Consider the following 20,604-nt stretch of genomic DNA (forward strand, 5'->3'; position numbering starts at 1 on the left):
CATCAGCTTATTCCCCCTTTTGGCATCAATAAAAAGACACAAGCAGTTAAACAGCATAAAGAAGTCTAGCCGAGCTAACTCATGCCACATATGTGCACACAACATGATAGAGAAGAGAATCATAAGATACACGCAATGAGACAATAAGAGAGGATAGATTTTATATAGATCAAAATATATGCCTTTGCCTAAAAAGCAAAGGCAAAATTGGACTGTTAAAGACGGGAGCAGTACTGTTACATCCCAACCACATCAAAAAAAGAAACAAAACATCTGCCAAAAAAAAAACTTAAAAGAACATTCCAGAAAATGGTCACTGAAGGGGTACTTAGGGGGCACTAAGAGTAGAGGGCTTGGAGGCTGCAGCAAGAGTTTGGAGAACTAGGTCTATTCGGGCATTGGCCGACTTTTGCTCATTGAGCAGTTCTGCTTTCAGGTTCTCCATTTGTGCCCTGAGGATCAGCATTCTCTTTAGTCAAACGAGCCACTTCATCATTTGACGCCGGAACCCCTTGGGCCTGCTGACCTTCCAGGATAGCATTCCTAGCCTTCAACCGACGAATCTCCTCAGTTGCACTATTTTGAGCATTAATGAGCTGTGAGACGGTTGATGTACTGCCAACCCCCCACCCCATTCTTTTCTGTGCACTCGCATTCTTCCAACGTTGTCTGTGAGAATGTCTACTTCTTAGTTCCTACCTTGTGTTGCCCCAGTGGAACCTTGAAGAACTTAAACACTTGCGTAAGCAGAAACCCGTATGGAAGGCCATGATTACCATCCTTGAAGGTTGCTACTTTTTGCATGTGTTCGATCATAATAGCAGGCAGGCTGATAGGAGTAAAGCTATCCAGTTGCTCCATCAAAAATAGGTCAGACTTAGAGGTCATGGACCTCCTCTCAGCACGAGGCAATAGAACTTTGTTTACCAATTCGAAGAGCAGTTGATAAATAGGGAGTAATGCCTTCTTGTGGATCTGGTCCCCCTTTTGGTTCGCATTATCCTTTACCATATCATTCCAGAAATTATACTGACACGCATCCTTCACACTAGACACACCAATTGTAGGGACTTTAAGAATGTCCCCAAGAAAACCTACAACGAACACGATATCTACTCCATTCACCAAAGCACAAACATGGTCGGTCTAAACGGGAAAGAGGATATCAAAGAAGCTTTGAACCTCATCCTCAAACACCTTAGGTGCATCTATTTGGAATAGATGCCCCATCGTTGAAACTCAACCATCTCAAGAACTTGTCGCATACCAGCCATTTCAGAGATTGCCGGGTCAAACGCACGACCCAGCAGAACCTTTTGGTGCCCTAGGCGTTCTGAAATGAAATTGCCTTCACTCCTCAACCTTTTCACAGAACTAGGTTCCTGAACAGTTTCAGTCTTTCATTTGCCAGACTTCCCACTACTTGATTTCTCTTTTCCCTTAGACTTGACTAGCACATCCTCATCAGAAATTGAGGGCTCACTCACAACATCCTTCAATTTGGAACTGGGGGTTGAAATTCTCTCTACTGAAGAAGGCTGCTTCTTTTTCTAGGACCGTCTCACCAAGGAACCGGATTCCTCTGGTGTTTCCTCTTCCACTTCTACCACAGGAACAACTTTATCATATACTGGCACATTATCTTTCACCAACCTCCTCCTTTTCTTCTTACTGCTTTTACTGCTTTTCTGAAGAGCAGAGTTGTAGGCCACCTTAGCTTGCAACCTGGTAGTAGGTTGCTTGGTGGAAGACTCGGGAGTGGACACCACCCTTCGCTTGACTATGAACGCATCAAGAGCCAGGTTGTCTAAATCCTCCTCGTCGCTGGACCTCATCTCAGGTGCTTGAATGTCCAAAGGCGCAACAGCAAATGCAGGAGCAGAACTGTCCTGGGAATGAGAACCCTGACCTGGGTCCTCCGGAGAGGGGTCAGGTTCCTCATGTGAGGGTGTCACGACCCAATTTCCAAACCCGGTCGTGATGGCGCCTCTCGTGAAGACAAGACCAGCCAACTAACCCAAATCGTCTCGTTAACATTTATTAAACATAAACGAATAGGTGAATATATCTTAACGACAATAATAACCAGTATGTACAACCCAACACAACCCGACCGGGGTGTCACAAGTCACGAGCATCTAAAGAAACCTGAAAACAACTACAGGGCCAATAATAATATATAAAGAAAAATTCTGGAAAATCAAAAGACAACATCAGGTGCCGCGAACGCTGGCGGTCACCTTGCTCAGCTACAATAGCCCTACCTTCAATCAGCTAATAACCCGCTACCGGGTGAACAATACCTGCAACTGCACGCGAGGTGCAGGGAGTAAAGTGAGTACTTCCAAATCAGTGAGTAATAAGAGTAAATAATAACTGAGAGGCAAGAAATCACGTAAGAGCACTCCATCATGCTATATAGGACAGTACAACTTTTTGAGAAAACAGTAAAACCGTGAAAATCCTTTAAAAAATATCTAGCTCAGTTTAAAACCTCTTTTGAAAACATCTTTTCCCAACAGTCAAGCAAATGAATGCGTAATCAGATAGTCCAAGTCCGCACATATGTCAGCCCCTCGGGCACAGCACTCCACAAATAATTAACACCAGGGCGTCTGGTAAACAGTACAAGAAGTAGCATGGATGCCAGTGATATGAGAGTGCTGAATGTCATGACACGTAGTACAAACAGGAACCAATGCATGAATGCAATGCAATGCATATGACCGCTGCGGCGCGCAGCCCGATCCATTTGGGTACCCGCGCTCACTGTGGGGGTTCAGACTCCGGAGGGGCTCCTACAGCCCAAGCGCAATATCAATATCACACCGCTGCGGCACGCAGCCCGATCCATCCTCAGCCCAGAAATGCACATAAGCCCCTTGGGCAATAGTAAAATAACAGTTCTCAACTCAAAACGTCAGTAAAATATCATTTAAGTTTTCAAATCTTAGAAAGGTGGCTAAGTTTGTGAAACAGTATGTAAAACCTTGGACCGAGATCAAATAATATACAAAGTAATGCAAAAACAGTGATATCAATCCCTGAAGGATTCAAATAATCAGCACGAAGCCCAAAACATGGCAATCAACCCAAATCATGATAGCATCAAATAAGTTTCAGTCAATTACGCAATAAAACCAACAACCGGGACGGACCAAGTCACAATTCCCAACGGTGCTCTACCCCACGCCCATACCTGGCGTGCAAGTCACCACAATACAGCACTATGATGTGCAAATCCGGGGTTTCAAACCCTCAGGATATCATTTACAAGTATTACTCACCTCGAACCGGTGAAATCTCAAACCCGCGACGCCTTTGCCCCTTAAATCGGCCTCCACGCGCGCCGAATCTAACCAAAATCAGAGCGAATACATCACAATATGCTAAGGAAACATAACCCAATCGAAAAGACTCGAAAAACATCGAAAATCACGAAGTTGGCAAAACCCGAGCCCCGGGCCCACTTCTCGAAAAATTACAAAATTCACATCACCGGATTCCTTATCTCCTCACGAGTTCATACATACTAAGAACATCAAAATCCATCCACAATTGACCCTTCAAATCCCAATTTAAAAATTTGAAAATTCCAAGCCCTATTCCTCCATTTTAGCAAAAATTCAATGATTTCCTAGATGGATTTCACAATAAAAACGAGTTTTGAGTCCAAGAAACTTACCTCCAAACGTTCCCCCTTGAATCCCTCGTTAATCTCCTTCAAGAATCTCCAAAAACGAGCAATTATGGGTGTAAAATGACCCCAAAATCGCGACTGACGTGTTTTAAAACATTCTGCCCAGGTATTTACTCTTCGCGATCGCGGAAAATGCTTCGCGATCGCGGAGAACAATTTTTCCAGCCCAAAATTTACTCTTCGCGATCGCGGACAATGCTTCGCGATCGCGATGAACAGTTCCCAGCTCTTCCGGACAGCCTCCAGTATAGTGGTCATAACTTTTTGCACACAACTCCAAATTACGAATGGTTTGATGTTCTGAAAACTAGACACATAGGGCTATAATTTCATATGTTGCTCATTTCCTGACTCCTTATACATTGCGAGATATAAGCTTCTAAAGTCATCCCTGTGTATTAGAGACCTTCCCGGGCAGCCTATAGTGTAACCACCATAACTTTTTGTACACAACTTTAAATTTCAATTAATTTACATTTCTGAAAACTAGACACAAAGGGCTACAATTTTTATTTTTGAATCATCTCCAAATTCCTTATAGATTGTGAGATATAAGCTTCCGAAGTAGGGTCAACGCAACAGAATATTTCTTCTCCACGATCGCGAAAGGCTTCACGCGATCGCGATTCATTGGCACGTTTCTCACATTTTACTCACCGCGATCGCGACCAATTCCCCGCGATCGCATAGAACACTGCTGTAGCCAAAAACCAGCAGTTAAAAATGGCCTAGAAATGGTCCGAAACCACCCCGAAACTCACCCGAGGCCCCCGGGACCTCAACCAAAAGCACGGACATATCCCATAACATCATTCAAACTTGTTCCAATCATCAAAACACATCAAACAACGCTAAAACCATCAAATCACATCGGATTCAAGCCTAAGTTCTTCAAAAACTTCCGAAATGCACTTTCGATCAAAAAGTCTACCAAACCTCGTCCGAATGATCTGAAACTTTGCACGCACATCCCAAATGACATAACGGAGCTACTGCAACTCTCGGAATTCCATTCCGACCCCTATATCAAAATCTCGCCTATCAATCGGAATTCGCCAAAATACTAACTTCGCCAATTCAAGCCTAATTCTACACCGGACCTCCAAAATAAATTCCGATCACGCTCCCAAGTCACAAATCATCTCCCGAAGCTAACCAAATCACCGAAAATTACATCCGAGCCCTCTAACTCATAAGTCAATGTCCGGTTGACTTTTCCAACTTAAGCCTTCTTAAAAGAGACTAAGTGTCTCATTTCTTATCAAAACCAATCTGAATCAACTCTAACTCACCACATACCGGTAATGAAACATGAAGAAGTAATAAATGAGGAAAACAAGGCAGTAATACCTGATACAACGGGTCGGGTCATCACAGAGGGCCCAATAGTTTCTGCTAGTGCAGCGCCCTCAACAGTCACTATGGCTCCTTCTTCTCCCATACCCTGTACCTTATTTTTCTGAGAAATTATCTCATGTTGGACACCGTCAGCAAACACCACAAAGATGGTTACAACATTTTCTTCCTCAATCGGCACCACTGCCACTACGGAATCTGTAGCAACAATGGCGGAACCCTCTGCGACCTCAGGGTTTTGACCTTGTTCTCCACTTGTTCTTTGATTAGTGGGAACCTCAGAAGATAGAGAGGACGGATCAATAATTTTAGGGGTTTCTGAAATGGAGAGAGACAGGGAATCTGGGTGAGGTGTGATTTCAGCGGGGAGAGTAAGAGTGGTTAAAGAAGACTCAGTAGGGGCGAAGGACTCCATAGGTTTTTCAGTATCAGGGATGACTGAGGCAGGGAGGTCAGAGTTTGTATCAACCACTGAAAAGATGGAGTGAAGGTGCTTTGGGAAGTTCTAATGGAGGACTTATGGTTTGTCGAGAACAGAGGAGGGTTTTATTAAGAATGGATAATTATGAAGAGAGAGATAGGGACCGGTTCTGAAATGGCGATTGTGCGTGGAGAAGTGCAACGTTTCAGAGGGAGATGGAACGATTTGAAGTGAAGAGACATGACAGCAGGGTCTCAAAAGGTGGATGACATGGCAGTTGAGTTTTGTACCCTTTTAAGACGTGTATTAATGAATGCACAGAACTACTAACCTTTGGTACAAGAACCAGGTCCTTGTCCTGTTATTTGAAAGTACTAATCCTCTTTTATCGTCCATGCACTGCATCTACAGCTTCTATACTCATCATGCGTGTTTACCTGCAACGGTATTGATGTGAGTTAGACTTGGCCAGAAAACACTTTAGCTAGTTTTACCTAAAGGTGATTTTCATAGCCATTTGGTCTTCTGTGCTGCAGAACTTCATACAGATCAACCCTTTCTCCACATTCTCCCTCAGAAAATGATGCCTCACATCAATATGCTTGGTCCTTTTATGTTGAACTAGATTCTTGGCCATGTTGAGTGCACTGGTGTTATCACATAGAAGGGGCACACTCTAAGTAAGTACCCCAAAATCCTCCAGTTGCTGCTTAATCCATAGAAGTTGAGCACAGCAGGAAGTTGCAGCTACATATTCTGCTTCAGTTGTTGAAAGAGCCACTGAGTTTTGCTTCCTTGTGCCCCAAGAGATGAGGCATGAGCCTAGGAAGTGAGCCATTCCAAAAGTGCTTTTCCTGTCCACAAGATAACCCTCATAGCCTGCATCATCATATCCAATGAGATTAAAACTATCACCTGAGAGATAATAAAGGACTAGGTCCTGTGTTCCTTTAAGGTATCTCAGAATTCTTTTGGCAGCCTTCAAATGAGATTCCTTGGGATTTGATTGAAACCTTACACATAGCCCCACACTAAAGACAATATCAGGTCTGCTGGCAGTGAGATAGAGAAGAAACCCAATAATGCCTCTATACATGGTTTGATTTACAGGGGATCCAGTTTCATCCATGTCCAGTTGAGTGGCAGTAGCAATGGGAGTGTCTATCACCTTTGATGCTTCCATGTCAAGCCTCTTCAAGAGGTCCCTAATGTATTTTTGCTGACAAATGAATGTACCCTTTGAGGACTGTTTTACTTGAAGGCCCAAGAAGAAGTTCAGTTCCCCCATCATGCTCATTTCAAACTCACTTTCCATGAGTTTTGCAAATTCTTCACACAGAGAATCAGTTGTTGCCCCGAAAATGATGTCATCAACATACACCTGAACAATGAGCAGGTTCCTTCCTCGTTTTCTACAGGAACAAGGTGTTGTCAATTTTCCCTCTTTTAAAGCCATTTTCTAAGAGGAATTTTGACAGCCTTTCATACCAAGCTCGAGGAGCCTGCTTTAACCCATACAACGCTTTGTCCAGTTTAAACACATATTTAGGGTGTTCATGACATTCAAACCCTGGAGGTTGCTTCACATAGAATTCATCCTTAAGAAGTCCATTCAGAAACACACTTTTAACATCCATTTGGAACAATGTGAATTTCATATGGGATGCAAAAGCGATTAGGATTCTAATAGCTTCCATACGGGCGACTGGAGCAAATGTTTCATCATAATCAATCCCTTCCTCCAGATTGTAGCCTTGAACGACTAGCCTGGCCTTGTTCCTTGTAGTGTTTCCATGTTCATCAAGCTTGTTCCTGAATACCCACCTGGTTCCTATAATAGTTCGATCTGAGGGTCTAGGTACCAGGTGCCAGACATTGTTCCTTTCAAACTGATGCAGTTCATCTTGCATAGTTGTGATCCAATCTGCATCTTTCAGGGCTTCTTTGATATTTTTGGGTTCTATTTGGGAGAGAAAGGCTGAGAAGGCGAGTGAATTTCTGGCTTTTGACCTGGTTTGTACTCTAGAATCTAGTGAAGTAATTATGTTATCAAGAGGACGAGAGCTTTTGTGTTTCCAGTTGGGTATTTGAGGATAATTTGTGGAGGAGCTGGGTATATTCAACTGGTTCTTTTGTGTTCTCCTCTCAGGTACCGGTGGAGTACCCTGTACTGCATCAACCACTCTTTCTTCAGCTTCAGTGGTGGTAATTGAGATACCTGGTTCCATTGATGAAGACGCCGTGTTGTCTCCACTCGGCTCCTTAACTTGGCTCATCATATCTATCTTTCCATTTCTCATGTCAATGACTTCTCCAGGGACCATTAAGGGTTCTCCATCTTGATCCTCTTCAGCACTCTTCTCACAGGATGGATAGGACTCATCAAAAATAACATGAACACTTTCTTCAACACATTGAGTCCGCTTGTTGTATATCTTGTATGCTTTGCTTTTAGAAGAGTAGCCCAAAAATATTCCTTCATCACTCTTAGCATCAAATTTGCCAAGATGATCCTTTCCATTGTTGAGAACATAGCATTTGCACCCAAATGTTCTAAGGTGAGTCAACTTGGGTTTCCTTCCATTCAGCAACTCATAGGGGGTTTTGTTCAGGAGTGATATCTGATCATGCACCTGTTCACCAAATAGCAGGCAGTGTTGACCGCTTCAGCCCAGAAGTTCTTTGCAATTCCAAATTGATCAGCATTGTTCTTGCCATTTCTTCAAGAGTTCTATTCTTCCTTTCCACTACTCCATTCTGTTGCGGGGGTTCTAGGAGCTGAGAAGTTGTGAGTGATGCCATTTTCATTGCAGAACTCATCAAATTTTGCATTGTCGAATTCTGATCTGATACATGCGATTCTAGACTCAATCTTCACCTGGATTTTCTTCACAAAGGTTACAAAGACCTCAAAGGTTTCATCTTTAGTTCTAAGAAATAGAGTCCAAGTGAATCTGGAGTAATCATCCACTATCACAAAAATGTGTCTTTTTCCTCCCCTGCTTTGCACTCTCATAGGGCCACATAGATCCATATGCTAGACTTAAAAGAGGACTTCACATGCTTTCCTCTAGCACAGGCATCACAAACCTTCTGTACTTTGAACTTTGACATGGGCAGACCATGGACCAGGTCCTTCTGAATTAGTTTGTTCAGAAGGGAGAAGCTTGCGTGCCCCAATCTTCTGTGCCAGATTTCAGTATCATCGTCAACAGCTTTCAGACAACTCAGATCACTGCTTTGTATGGACTCGAAATCAGCGACATAGATGTTCTTATATCTCTTGGCCACAAGTACGACTTCACCAGTTACCAGATTAGTAACTGTACATATCTTGGACAAGAACTCTACCTTGTTTCCTTTATCACAAATCTGAGAGACACTCAAGAGATTGTACTTAAGACCATTGACATAGTACACATTCTCAATAGAGTGTGTGAGTGATTTCCCAACTTTTCCAACTCCCAGAATGTATCCCTTTTTCCCATTGCCAAAGGATACACTCCCTCATTGCAGGGCTTTTAGTGAAAGAAAGTCCATGGTGTTCCCAGTCATGTGTTTTGAGCATCCACTATCCATGAACCATTGTTGATTGCTTCCTTTCACTGTTCCCTGCACAAGGAGATCAAGAGTTAGTTTTAGGAACCCAAACAAGTTTGGGTCCCTTGTAGTAGACAAGAGGATGAATAAGGGCTCTCTTAGTCCATGCAGGTAATATGCGTTTTTTGTGGGTGGAACCTGGTCCCTTTTTAGTAGTTACATTTTTAGAGAACACTTAGTTTTTCTGAATGGACTGGATCCTGGCTTGGCAATTTTCTTTGAAATTCCCATTGTTCCCACAGTGGGTACATAGCCAGTTATCTGGTACAGTAACATACTTGTTATGGGGGTTGTAAGGGGTTATCTCCCTTTGGAACCCTATTCCCTGCCTATTTCCATCATTATTAACGTACATGCCAGTGATAGCTTCTGAGGATCAGGTCCACTTTAGGGACTTTTCAAGATCATTTTTCACTCTTTCCAGTTCAGTCTGGAGATGCTTATTTTTCTCAGTTTCAACACATAGACTAGTTCTCACAGACTTTAACTCGTTTTCAAGCCTAATGTGCTCCTCACTAGCTACCTCTTTTCCTTTTCCAGAATTTCCAGGTTTTGACTTAGTCCCTGGTCTCTCTATTGTTTCTGTTAGGTCTGCAATTACTACCAAGAGATCATTTCTTTCTTCTCTGAAGTTTTCAATGGTTTCCTTATGGTCAATAACTATAGCCACTAAGTCATCTCTAGTTTGTTCAGCTTCTCCTAGCTCTAAGGTCAAGGAATCCCTATCCTCCACAAGATTGTGATAGGCATCAATCAATACACTGGCTAAAGACATGAGTTTCTCAGGAGAGTAGGATTTCATATTTCTCTGAACATCCCTAAAATTTACCTCACTTTTGTCATCGTCTTCATCATCATCTGATTGGGCCATCAAAGCAAATATTGAATCATATTCATTTTTGTCACTTTCAACAGCCATCATGGAGTTGTCACCTGCATCGGCTTCATCTTCAGATTCACTAGAGGAGTGTCCCCATGCTGCAAGAACATTATCAGTAGATTTTCTCCTCTTGAAGTCGTTGTAAGGAACCAGGTTCCTTTTGGATGCTTTTTTAGGGTTGTACTTGGAGTATTCTTGCTTCAGGAGAGGACAGTCTTTGATGAAGTGCCCAGGCTTTCCACACTTATGGCAGAGATCATAGTTCTTTGGTTTGCTAGAGCTGCCCCCTTTTGGTATTCCTCCATTTCTTCTAACCATCTTCTGAAATTCTTTGGTTAAGTAAGCCATGTCACTGTCCTCCTCACTTGAGTCATTGCTATCAGCTTTGAGTACCAGGTTCCTTTCTTTCTTTGGTTCTCTTCTTCCACTGTCTATCTTCCTCTTTATCTCGTAGGTCCTCAAATTTCCAATCAGCTCGTCCATGGTCAGCTCCTGCAGGTCCTTTGCTTCAGTAATAGCATTCACCTTGCTTTCCCAAGAACTGAGAAGGATACTGAGGATTTTCCTCACTAGCTTGTTCCTGGGAATGGTTTCACCAAGTGAGTGTAACTCATTTATGATGGAGGTGAATCTTGTGTGCATATCTTGAATGGATTCATCGTCCTTCATCCTAAATAGTTCATACTCGGTAGTGAGCATATCGATCTTAGATTGTTTTGCTTGGGTGGTTCCCTCATGAGCTGTTTGCAAAGCTTCCCAAATCTCCTTAGCAGTGTCACAAGCAGAGACTCTATTGTATTCATCAGGTCCTATTCCACATACCAAAATCTTCTTGGCATTAAAATTCTTTTCCACGGCCCTCCTGTCTGCGTCGGTGTATTCTTTTCTGGTTTTTGGCATTGAGAATGGAAGTTCTTCAAGTACCTTTGTTGGCACATAAGGGCCGTCACATATGACATTCCATAACTCAGAATCCTCAGCCATGATAAAATCATGCATTCTTGTCTTCCACCACCCATAGTATTGTCCATTGAACCTGGGTGGTCTGTATGTAGATTGACCTTCTTCAAAATTTGTTGGAGCAGCCATATGGATCCTTCCTAGGTGTTAGCCTGATAGGAGGAACCCGCTCTGATACCAATTATTAGTTTATATGAGTCCACCAAACTATAGAGTACCTGATCCTTTATGAGTTTCTACTGAGAATACTTGTGAAGCAGTAAGTAAAATAGACACTGGATTTTTATGTCGAAAAATCCCACTCAAGGGGACAAAACCACGGCCCACACTTGTAGGCTTTCAACTTCACTAACTTGTAATCTCACTATTACAAGCCACTTTGTAATGACTCTATTACAAAGACTTCAACTTAACTAACTTGTGATACTCTTACCACAAGCCACTTTGTCACTCTCTAGTTACAAAGACTTTAACTTATGACTAACTCTAGTCACAACACAAACATAGAAGGTTTGTGATTTTGGTTTTCCTAAAACACAGCTTCTAAGAAAGCAAGATAGGAATTACAATGAAGAACAATCACAAAGTTACAACTCAACTAAGGACAACAAAATACTAGATTTAGGAATTGGTCCGTGTTTAAGTGATGTTTTGATATAAACTTCTTGTTGATACACCTTGATGACATCACTTGAATGATGTAAGCACTTTAGTTGGTCAAAGGATAAGTGGCCGCAGGAAACAGTGCAGTGCAGGCAGAAACAGTGCAGGCAGTCACGTCGCTTCCAGCTATGTCCGATTGACTTCGTACTGCTATGAGGGAACCACAAGGGTATCAGGTCCTTGTTTGGTTCTCTATCTCCTGAAGCTATAGCAGTTCACATTTAGCTGGAATTTGTTAATTTGCAATGTAGCCCAAGTGTGCCAGGTTCCCTATCTGGTCCTTGATAGTAAGTTTGTTAGATCATCAAAACATAAGGCAAAGACATTGAAAACCCATCAAACACGTAGTTGAACAAGTAGAGAAATCCAACGTCTCAATTATATAAAAACATAATAACAATTTATCCTACAAAAGGTTCCATCAAAACCCTAGATAATAAATTAGCTATTCATAATAGTATGTAAAACTACAATACTAAAAGTCATAACCAACAATGAAAAAATAGGAAGAGGAAGGAAAAACTCGTAGAAGAATTCTCCGCCATGCTCCTATTGTGTCTCTGCCTCCTTAGGTCGAATCTGTGTCAAAAATCTGTCCAACCTCCTCAAAATACCGTGTTTCCATGTATATATACCAAGTAGGGTCGGGCCCAAATAATTATACCCTCTCCTACGCGAAAAAGGACAATTTTTCAGGTCTGGACGCTCGCGGTCGCGGTCGCGGTCCGGGCGCGGTATTTTCCCAGTGCACTGCCTCAGTCCGCGTCCAGGTCCGCAATTGCGGTTTCGATCGCATTTTTTACCCTATTACTTTTGGAATTTGGAAAAACATAAAACATGAAAGTTGTATCCCTTTGAGTTAGCTTTCCAACCATATATTATATAGCCCAAATGGAGTTAGGATCAAAGAGTTATGTCTATTTTACTAGACAGTGCACAATATACCTCCTCGAGTCTTCGTTTGTTCTTAAATATCAAATTTGACCCCTGAACACGATCCCGACTTAATTCCTTGGGCTTTTACTCAGACTTCAAAGCTCCAAATCACTTGACTTCATTCCATAACATCTATATAGCTCGGAAGCACTCCTACAAGGCATAAAATACACAGTTAGTGCAAAACACTAGCGATTAAAGCTCAAACTCAATTAATGTGCAGTGAATTAGAGTGTAATAAGTGACAAAAATACGCAATTATAGCCTATCATCAGTACCCGGCTGTCACTTGGGCCGACGTACATAATCGGTATCAATCGAAGATTAGAATCGAGGATAATCAACTGGGAATTCCTTCGGGGTCCGTTTATCCTAGCAGGCCCGTGGATTGTATCAAAAGGGACATCGATTGAGAGCCAAGGTCGAACAAAGATCGATATCAACCGTATAACGCAGATCGTAGGGGCAGCGGGTCCGGGCAAAGCTTCGTACGAATTGAGAGGAGAAACAATCTAGGTCAAAATTCACGGGGGGTTTGATGCCGAGGAAGATCACATTAAATATCCCAAATCCGAATAAAGGTATGACCCCAGTCCAATCCTTTCTATTTTTTCGACTAACACTTGCAGGTTTTCTTCAAGGATCGGCTGGAAGCTTTGAACCTTAAAGCACGCGTTGCACTCTTTTTCCCTTAGACCGGTTTTTGTCCCAAATGGGTTTTTCCGGCGAGGTTTTAACGAGGCAACCATTGTTCGTGTTAACTTAGAGAAATTCAACAGTATCCGAGGTTCCCTACAATAAGCCTCGAGTTCTGGAGGGCATTACCCTTGAATATCTACCTTGCTTCAAGGAAATCACTTCGTAGCTGCGGGTCTCGATAGGTAAATGTTGTAAGGGTTAAACAGTCAGATGAACCGTGCCCGTATAGGTTACTCGAGCCCTAACATCAAACATGCGCGTATGTATAATCATCTATTGAGAGAAGTATTTTTCCTTGCCGATATCTCATGTTTTAGAAAAATTTCCTACTTTATACTCTTGATCTATTGTGTAAACAGGCTTAAGGGCCGACCGAGATGGAAGTTCGAACAACTAACCCCGCACTTGAGGACTGCCTTCCGAAAAACAAACGGAATCAAACTACTAAAATTTCGAGACCATAAGACCTTAAAGGCGACCCTCGATTTTAAAGGCCATGGCCACCCCACTCGGGGACTGACACTTCGGGCAAGCTAGAAGTGAAACGTAAAATAAGCCCAAAGGGCGAGTTCTGAACTAAAAAGGCTACGACCAAATTAACGCGGGTCCGAGACGTCCGAAATCCGTAACAAATACAAAAACCCAAGGGCTATCTTAACACGAGTTCGAGCAAACTCTCACTCGGGGACTATCTATAAAGCCTAAGGGCTAAATTTACTTCGAGTTCGAGAAAATCCTCACTCGACTATAAAGACTAAGGGCTAACTTCACTTCGAGTTCGAGAAAGTCCTCACTCGATCATAAAAGCCCAAGGGCTATCTTAACTCGAGTTCGAGCGAACCTTCACTCGGGGACTATCTATAAAGCCTAAGGGCTAACTTTACTTCGAGTTCGAGCAAATCCTCACTCGCCTATAAAGCCTAAGGGCTAACTTCACTTCGAGTTCGAGCAAGTCCTCACTTGATCATAAAAGCCCAAGGGCTATCTTAACCCGAGTTCGAGCAAACCTTCACTTGGAACTATCTATAAAGCCTAAGGGCTAACTTTACTTCGAGTTCGAGCAAATCCTCACTCGACTATAAAGCCTAAGGGCTAACTTCACTTCGAGTTCGAGCAAGTCCTCACTAGATCATAAAAGCCCAAGGGCTATCTTAACCCGAGTTCGAGCCAACCTTCACTCGCGCACTATCTATAAAGCCTAAGGGCTAACTTTACTTCGAGTTCGACCAAATCCTCACTCGACTATAAAGCCTAAGGGCNGCGAGGTTTTTAATGAGGCAACCACTGTTCGTGCTAACTTATAAAAATTCAACAGTATCCGAGGTTCCCTATAATAATCGTTGAGTACTGGACGGGGGGGGGGGGATTACCCTCGAATGTCTACTTTGTTGCAAGGAAATTACTTCAGGACAACGGGGTCTCGATAGGAAAACGTTGTAAGGGTCAAATGGTCAACTGAATCGTGCCCATATAGATTACTCGAGCCCTAACATCAAACATTCATGCATGTATAATCATCTATTAAGAGGAGTACTTTTCCTTGCCGATATCTCATGCCTTTAGAAAAATTTCCTACTTCATACTCTTGATCTATTGTGTAAACAGGCTTAAGGGCCGATCATGATGGAAGTTCGAACAACTAACCCCACGCTTGAGGACTGCCGTTCGAAAAACAAATGAAATCGAGCTACTAAAATTTCGAGACCATAAGACCTTAAAGGCGACCCTTGATTTTACAGGCCACGGCCACCCCATTCGGGGGCTGACACTTCGGGCAAGCTCGAGGTGAAACGGAAAATAAGACCAAAGGGCAAGTTCCGAACTAAAGAGGCTATTGCAAAATTAACGCGGATCGGAGACGTCTAAAATCCGTAACAAATACAAAAGCCTAAGGGCTACTTCTTCTTCGAGTTCGAGCAAGTCCTCACTCGATCATAAAAGCCCAAGGGCTATCATAACCCGAGTTCGGGCAAACTGTCACTCAGGGACTATCTATAAAGCCTAAGGGCTAACTTTACTCCGAGTTCAAACAAATCCTCACTCGACTATAAAGCCTAAGGGATAACTTCACTTCGAGTTCGAGCAAGTCCTCACTCGATCATAAAAGCCCAAGGGCTATCTTAACCCGAGCTCGAGCGAACCTTCACTCGGGGACTATCTATAAAGCATAAGGGCTAACTTTACTTCGGGTTCGAGAAAATCCTCACTCGACTATAAAGCCTAAGGGCTAACATTACTTCGAGTTCGAGCAAATACTCACTCGACTACTAAGCCCAAGGGCTACCTTACCTCATCGACTATTGAGCTTAAGAGCTACTCAAATTCAATTTCAAATGGTCATTCAGGGTCCATTGATCAGAAACGTTCGAGGGCAGTACTTATTGTCGGTCATTACCATCTTAAACTTTGGACATTCAAAAGGAATTTTATGCTAAGGCGCTTTGACCCGCACAAAAAGGGTAACAGATTCAGAAGCCATGGAAGGAAAAAAGCTTTGTATAAACCTTTTTACAAGGGCTATAGGTCATGATCAAGAGTTCCTCGCAAGGGCCGATTAACCTCAAAAGCAAAAAATTGCGAAGAGCATGAAACCTAAGCGACACGATCCTTATCGACAGAAGTGTTTTCACCCTTAGAATCTTCTCCACCGCAGGACTCGCTAGAGTTCTCAGAGTCTTCCTCGGGAAATCCAAGCTTTTGTTTCCTCAGTCGCTTACGTGACGATGATGATGTAGTGGCGAATAGAGGTAAAGATCAAGGACTCAATTCATTTCTTGTCGTTATACTCCAAAAAATGAGGGGACTATCTATATACTGTAGAAATCGGGGGGCTACCCGATTTCGTAGGCTCGAGGGTCACTTCAAGAGCAAGTCCGAAATAGACTGGATTCGAGCCCGATGGCAGAGTTCGAAGTTCGAAGATCAAAGTGTTTGATGAATATCAAGGCCGAGCGTGACCACCCTCGAGATAATGCCGTTGTGGTTTTGTAACAGAAAAAGCAAGATTCCCGCAATGGCCCAAAAATTAAGGTGTAAATTCCGGAACGGATTTGTACGAACTCGTACTAGGCGGTTAGACAGCTGTCCAATTAGATTCCTTACTAAAACCGGAAATGTACCTTATTTAGGACTCCACTATTATATAAAGGGGAGCTCATTCATTTGTAAGATCATCAATCATTTGACAAAGAATATACTCTCTTACTTTTTGGCTCATATTTCATCAGAATCGCCTCTTTACTTAATTGTTCTTGCTTTACTGTTCTTAGCCAACCTCGAGGTCACCTTAGCTCGGTGTCTTGACTGTCTTACATTCTGGTTTGATTTTATCTATTTCCTTCATCCATACGTTAGTTTTCTTGATTATTAATTAGTATTGAACTAAATCACATATCTTTAATACCACAAATCAAATTTAATTATTACTCTATCAGACTCACAATTTTCTTTAATTAATACTCTAAGCTTTTTTTGTTAATATTTTAGAGTCTTTTCAGACAAATTATTCACATTCAATTCCATCTAGAAAAAATAATTACGTTTGAGAAGACTAAACATATTGATTGTGTAGTTGTGTAAGAAACAAATTCCTAGCTATATATCTATGTATAATTCATGAAATTAACCATAAAAAATCCAATAATCCAATATCTAAGCTTTTTTGTCTTAATTCTTTTATCCAAAATGGCACTTCAAACCTTCTTATTCTTCTTCTTTTCCCTTTTCTTTAATAATATTATCATTACTAACCAAACAGTCATGCCAAACTTTACTTCCATTTTAATATTTGGTGATTCCACAATGGATACAGGGAATAATAACTATATACTCACTTTAGTCAAAGCAAATCACTTACCCTATGGCAAAGATTATCCTAACAATGTCCCAACAGGAAGATTTTCAAATGGAAAACTTGTGCCAGACATGTTAGCTTTCTTACTAAATCTCAAACAAAATGGTGTTCCTCCATATTTACAGCCAAATTTATCAACAAATGAATTATGTACTGGAATTAATTTTGCATCAGCTGGATCAGGATATGATGAATTAACCAGTACTATTACTAGCACAATTCCAATAAGTAAACAGTTAGAATATTTTGAGGAATATTTGGAGAAAATTAAAGGGGTTGTAGGAGAGACAGAAGCTGAAAAAATAGTGAAAGGTGCTTTGGTTATTATTAGTTGTGGGACAAATGACTTAGTTTTTAACTTCTATGATATACCTACAAGAAGACTTCAGTTCAGTACTATTAATAAGTATCAAGATTTTTTGCTAGAAAAGCTGCAAAGTTTTGTCAAGGTTAGAACTACTTACTTTGTTCTTTGTCTTTCATCACTCTTTACTATGCATGTCTGTGATTTTCTCAGCATTTCTGAAAGGTTAAGACTTGTTTTTGTTGTCACTGCAGGTTGTGTTTTTGTCAAATTTCCTAAAGGATAATGGCTTAAGATCGTCTTATATATAGTTTTATGACCCGTTTTGTCATAGATTTTGCCAAAATATATTTGGGTTTTTTTTTTGGCAAATACATGTTTGGCGATAGATTTTATCTACATTTTGACAAATTCCACCTGAAATTTGTATTCTATTTTGGAACTTTGAATTAATTAATCAGTACTCCTATTTAATTGGTTAAATATAAAAGAATCTTGCTAGAGAATATGATTTTATTTCTTTTCTTCTAATTTTCTTTCCCACTTTTTGCTTATTTGTCTTTCACCAATTTTCCTTCTTTAATAACCTTTATTTTGTGTGGTAATTAGAACAAGAAAATGTTCTTCATTATTATGGGTCTATAGTCTAATCACATAGTCAACATTTGAAATGTTTTCAATCCGCATCAATTATTTACACCAAATGAAACAATTTAACCTTAGCAGTTAAACATTAAAATTGAGATACTTATCACCAACAGTATTCATTAAAGGGGTCAAAATATAAAAAAGGAAACCCACAAAAAAGTCAAGGGAATCAATATATAATATATATACATAAAAAAAAATTATCTAACTATATAATTTAATTTCCGATAAAGGGGTGCTGGTTGATACCCCTTAAATATATGTGGCTCCGCCGTTGTTTATCACTTAATCATGGTTTAAGAATAAATGTATGCATAAAAATAATGTCTTGTCTTGATTGTTTTGGTGCAAACTTTATTACGAGTAAGGTTTGACCATCAAACTAGCTAGAAGCATTGCAAATTAATTGTAGTTCTAATGTATCTAATTTTTTCAGGAACTTTATGATCTTGGATGCCGTATGATTGTACTGAATGGATTGCCTCCAATTGGTTGTCTTCCAATTCAAATGACTACAAAATCTCCACTTCTTAGAACTTGTATAGAGAATGAGAATTTTGATGCTCAACTTTATAATCAAAAGCTTAAGCAATTGTTACCTCAATTGCAAGCACAACTCCCTGGAAGCACAATATTATATGCAGACACATACAATCCACTATTAGACCTTATTAACAATCCACAACAATATGGTACGTACTGAGCTTTTAATCTTCAATTTATATGCAGTCTTTATTTTTGTTTTTCTTTCTCGTTAAAGTTGAGGGGAGCTTTGGAGCAACGGTAAAGTTATCCTCGTGACCATAGGTCGCGGTTCGAGCCGTAGAATCAGCCATTGATGCTTGTATTAGGGTAAGTTACCTACATCACATCCCCTTGGGGTGCGACCCTATAGGTCACGGGTTCGAGCCGTGGAACCAGCCACTGATACTTGCATTAGGGTAGGCTACCTACATCACATTCCCTTGGGGTGCGACCATATAGGTCACGGGTTTGAGCCGTAGAATCAGCCACTGATGCTTGCGTTAGGGTAGGTTACCTAAATCACATTCCCTTAGGGTGCGACTCTATAGGTCACGGGTTCGAGCCGTGGTATCAGCCAGTACTGATGCTTGCATTAGGGTAGGCTATCTACATCACATTCCCTTGGGGTGCGACCCTATAGGTAACGGGTTCGAGTCGTGGTATCAGCCACTGATACTTGTATCAGGGTAGGCCAGGCTACCTACATCACATTCCCTAAGGATACTGTCTTTCCCCGGACCCTGAATGAACGCGAGATACTTCGTACATCGGACTGCCTTTTTTCCTTATTAATCTAAATTTGCTCTATTACTTAATTGGAACAGGATTTGAGGAAACCAAAAGAGGATGTTGTGGAAGTGGATTACTTGAAGCTGGACCTTTGTGTACAAGTCTTTCACCAGTGTGTTCAAATACTTCACAATACGTATTTTTTGATAGTATTCATCCATCTGAAGCAACATACAATAAGCTTACTGAGTACTTAGTCAAGGACTTTCTCTCACAACTCTCAACCATTCGCAGTCCTTGATGTTTACAAACAGATCGTAAAATTGTATGCTGTTAGAACTATCATATTTTCACCAATATTGTAAAGAGAGAGAGAGAGAGTAGAGGGAGAGTAGGGGGGAGGGGAGGGGGGTAGCATTGAATTACCAAAAATTGGTGGTTTTTATAAAAGCTAGTCTTCTTTAACCAATTTAGAACTAAAAGTAAGTTGAAACATAAAAAATTTTGTGCTGAATCAATTTAGTTACAATTGTAGCAACGCTCAGCTTATTTTATGTAAATAACTTTAAAAACTTTTCAATCATTTTGACAGAGAAAACGTACATCAACTCTTTATATCATATTTAGTACTCTATCCAATTATGTAAGCGTTCATTTGTAAAGTACATATGATGTTTATTAGCTACTTTCAATTAATTAGCCAAAACGGGCTCAAAGTTGATATTTCAACACGAAAATTAATACTTAAAGAAAAGGGGGTTTGACACAGTTACCCACAAAAATAAAACTATTTATCCTTGTCTACGCATTTGTTTTTCTATCCATAAATTAATTCCATTTCCTACCCATAATAGTTTTGGTGGGGAATTTTTTCTTTATTCTCCAATTCTTTTTAATTTCTGTGCTTCTTTTCTTTTTTTTTTCTTTTCTCCTTTTCTTTTTTCTTCTTAATTTTTTCTTTTTTCCTTTTTTTCAATTTCATTTAACTTCTTTTTTTTTATATTCTTTTTCGCTTCATAATCTAATTTCATTTACTGTTTTTACTATTTTTTACTATTCTTTTTAAATATGGGGGAGTACAGTCCGGATATAAAGTCAACAATTTAAGTAAGAAACAGGGCAATAACAATAATTAATGAGAGCAGAAAAAAATCAATAGTTGCACGGCATCAACCTTCGTGCTTTTACTCTCATTCTCACCAAAAGCAATCAAATAAAGTGCACGGCATCACCCTTCGTGCTTTCCCTCACATAACTCTCATATCATGGCACGGAATGATCCTTCGTGCAATTATAATCAAATCAGAGCACGGAATGTCCCTTCGTGCAT

General features: G+C 40.8%; 1 protein-coding gene across 1 annotated transcript; it reads left to right on the plus strand.

Moving 5' to 3' along the window:
• The first annotated feature begins 16,974 nt into the window (after positions 1-16,974).
• On the plus strand, positions 16,975-19,575 carry LOC109215693 (GDSL esterase/lipase At2g24560-like). The gene is made up of 3 exons (XM_019379807.1): positions 16,975-17,517; positions 18,457-18,712; positions 19,370-19,575. Exons 1-3 carry the CDS (start codon positions 16,975-16,977, stop codon positions 19,573-19,575), a joined length of 1,005 nt encoding a protein of 334 aa, XP_019235352.1.
• Positions 19,576-20,604: the final 1,029 nt, after the last annotated feature.

This window comes from Nicotiana attenuata, unplaced genomic scaffold (genome assembly GCF_001879085.1).
Source record: "Nicotiana attenuata strain UT unplaced genomic scaffold, NIATTr2, whole genome shotgun sequence".
Taxonomy (NCBI): domain Eukaryota; kingdom Viridiplantae; phylum Streptophyta; class Magnoliopsida; order Solanales; family Solanaceae; genus Nicotiana; species Nicotiana attenuata.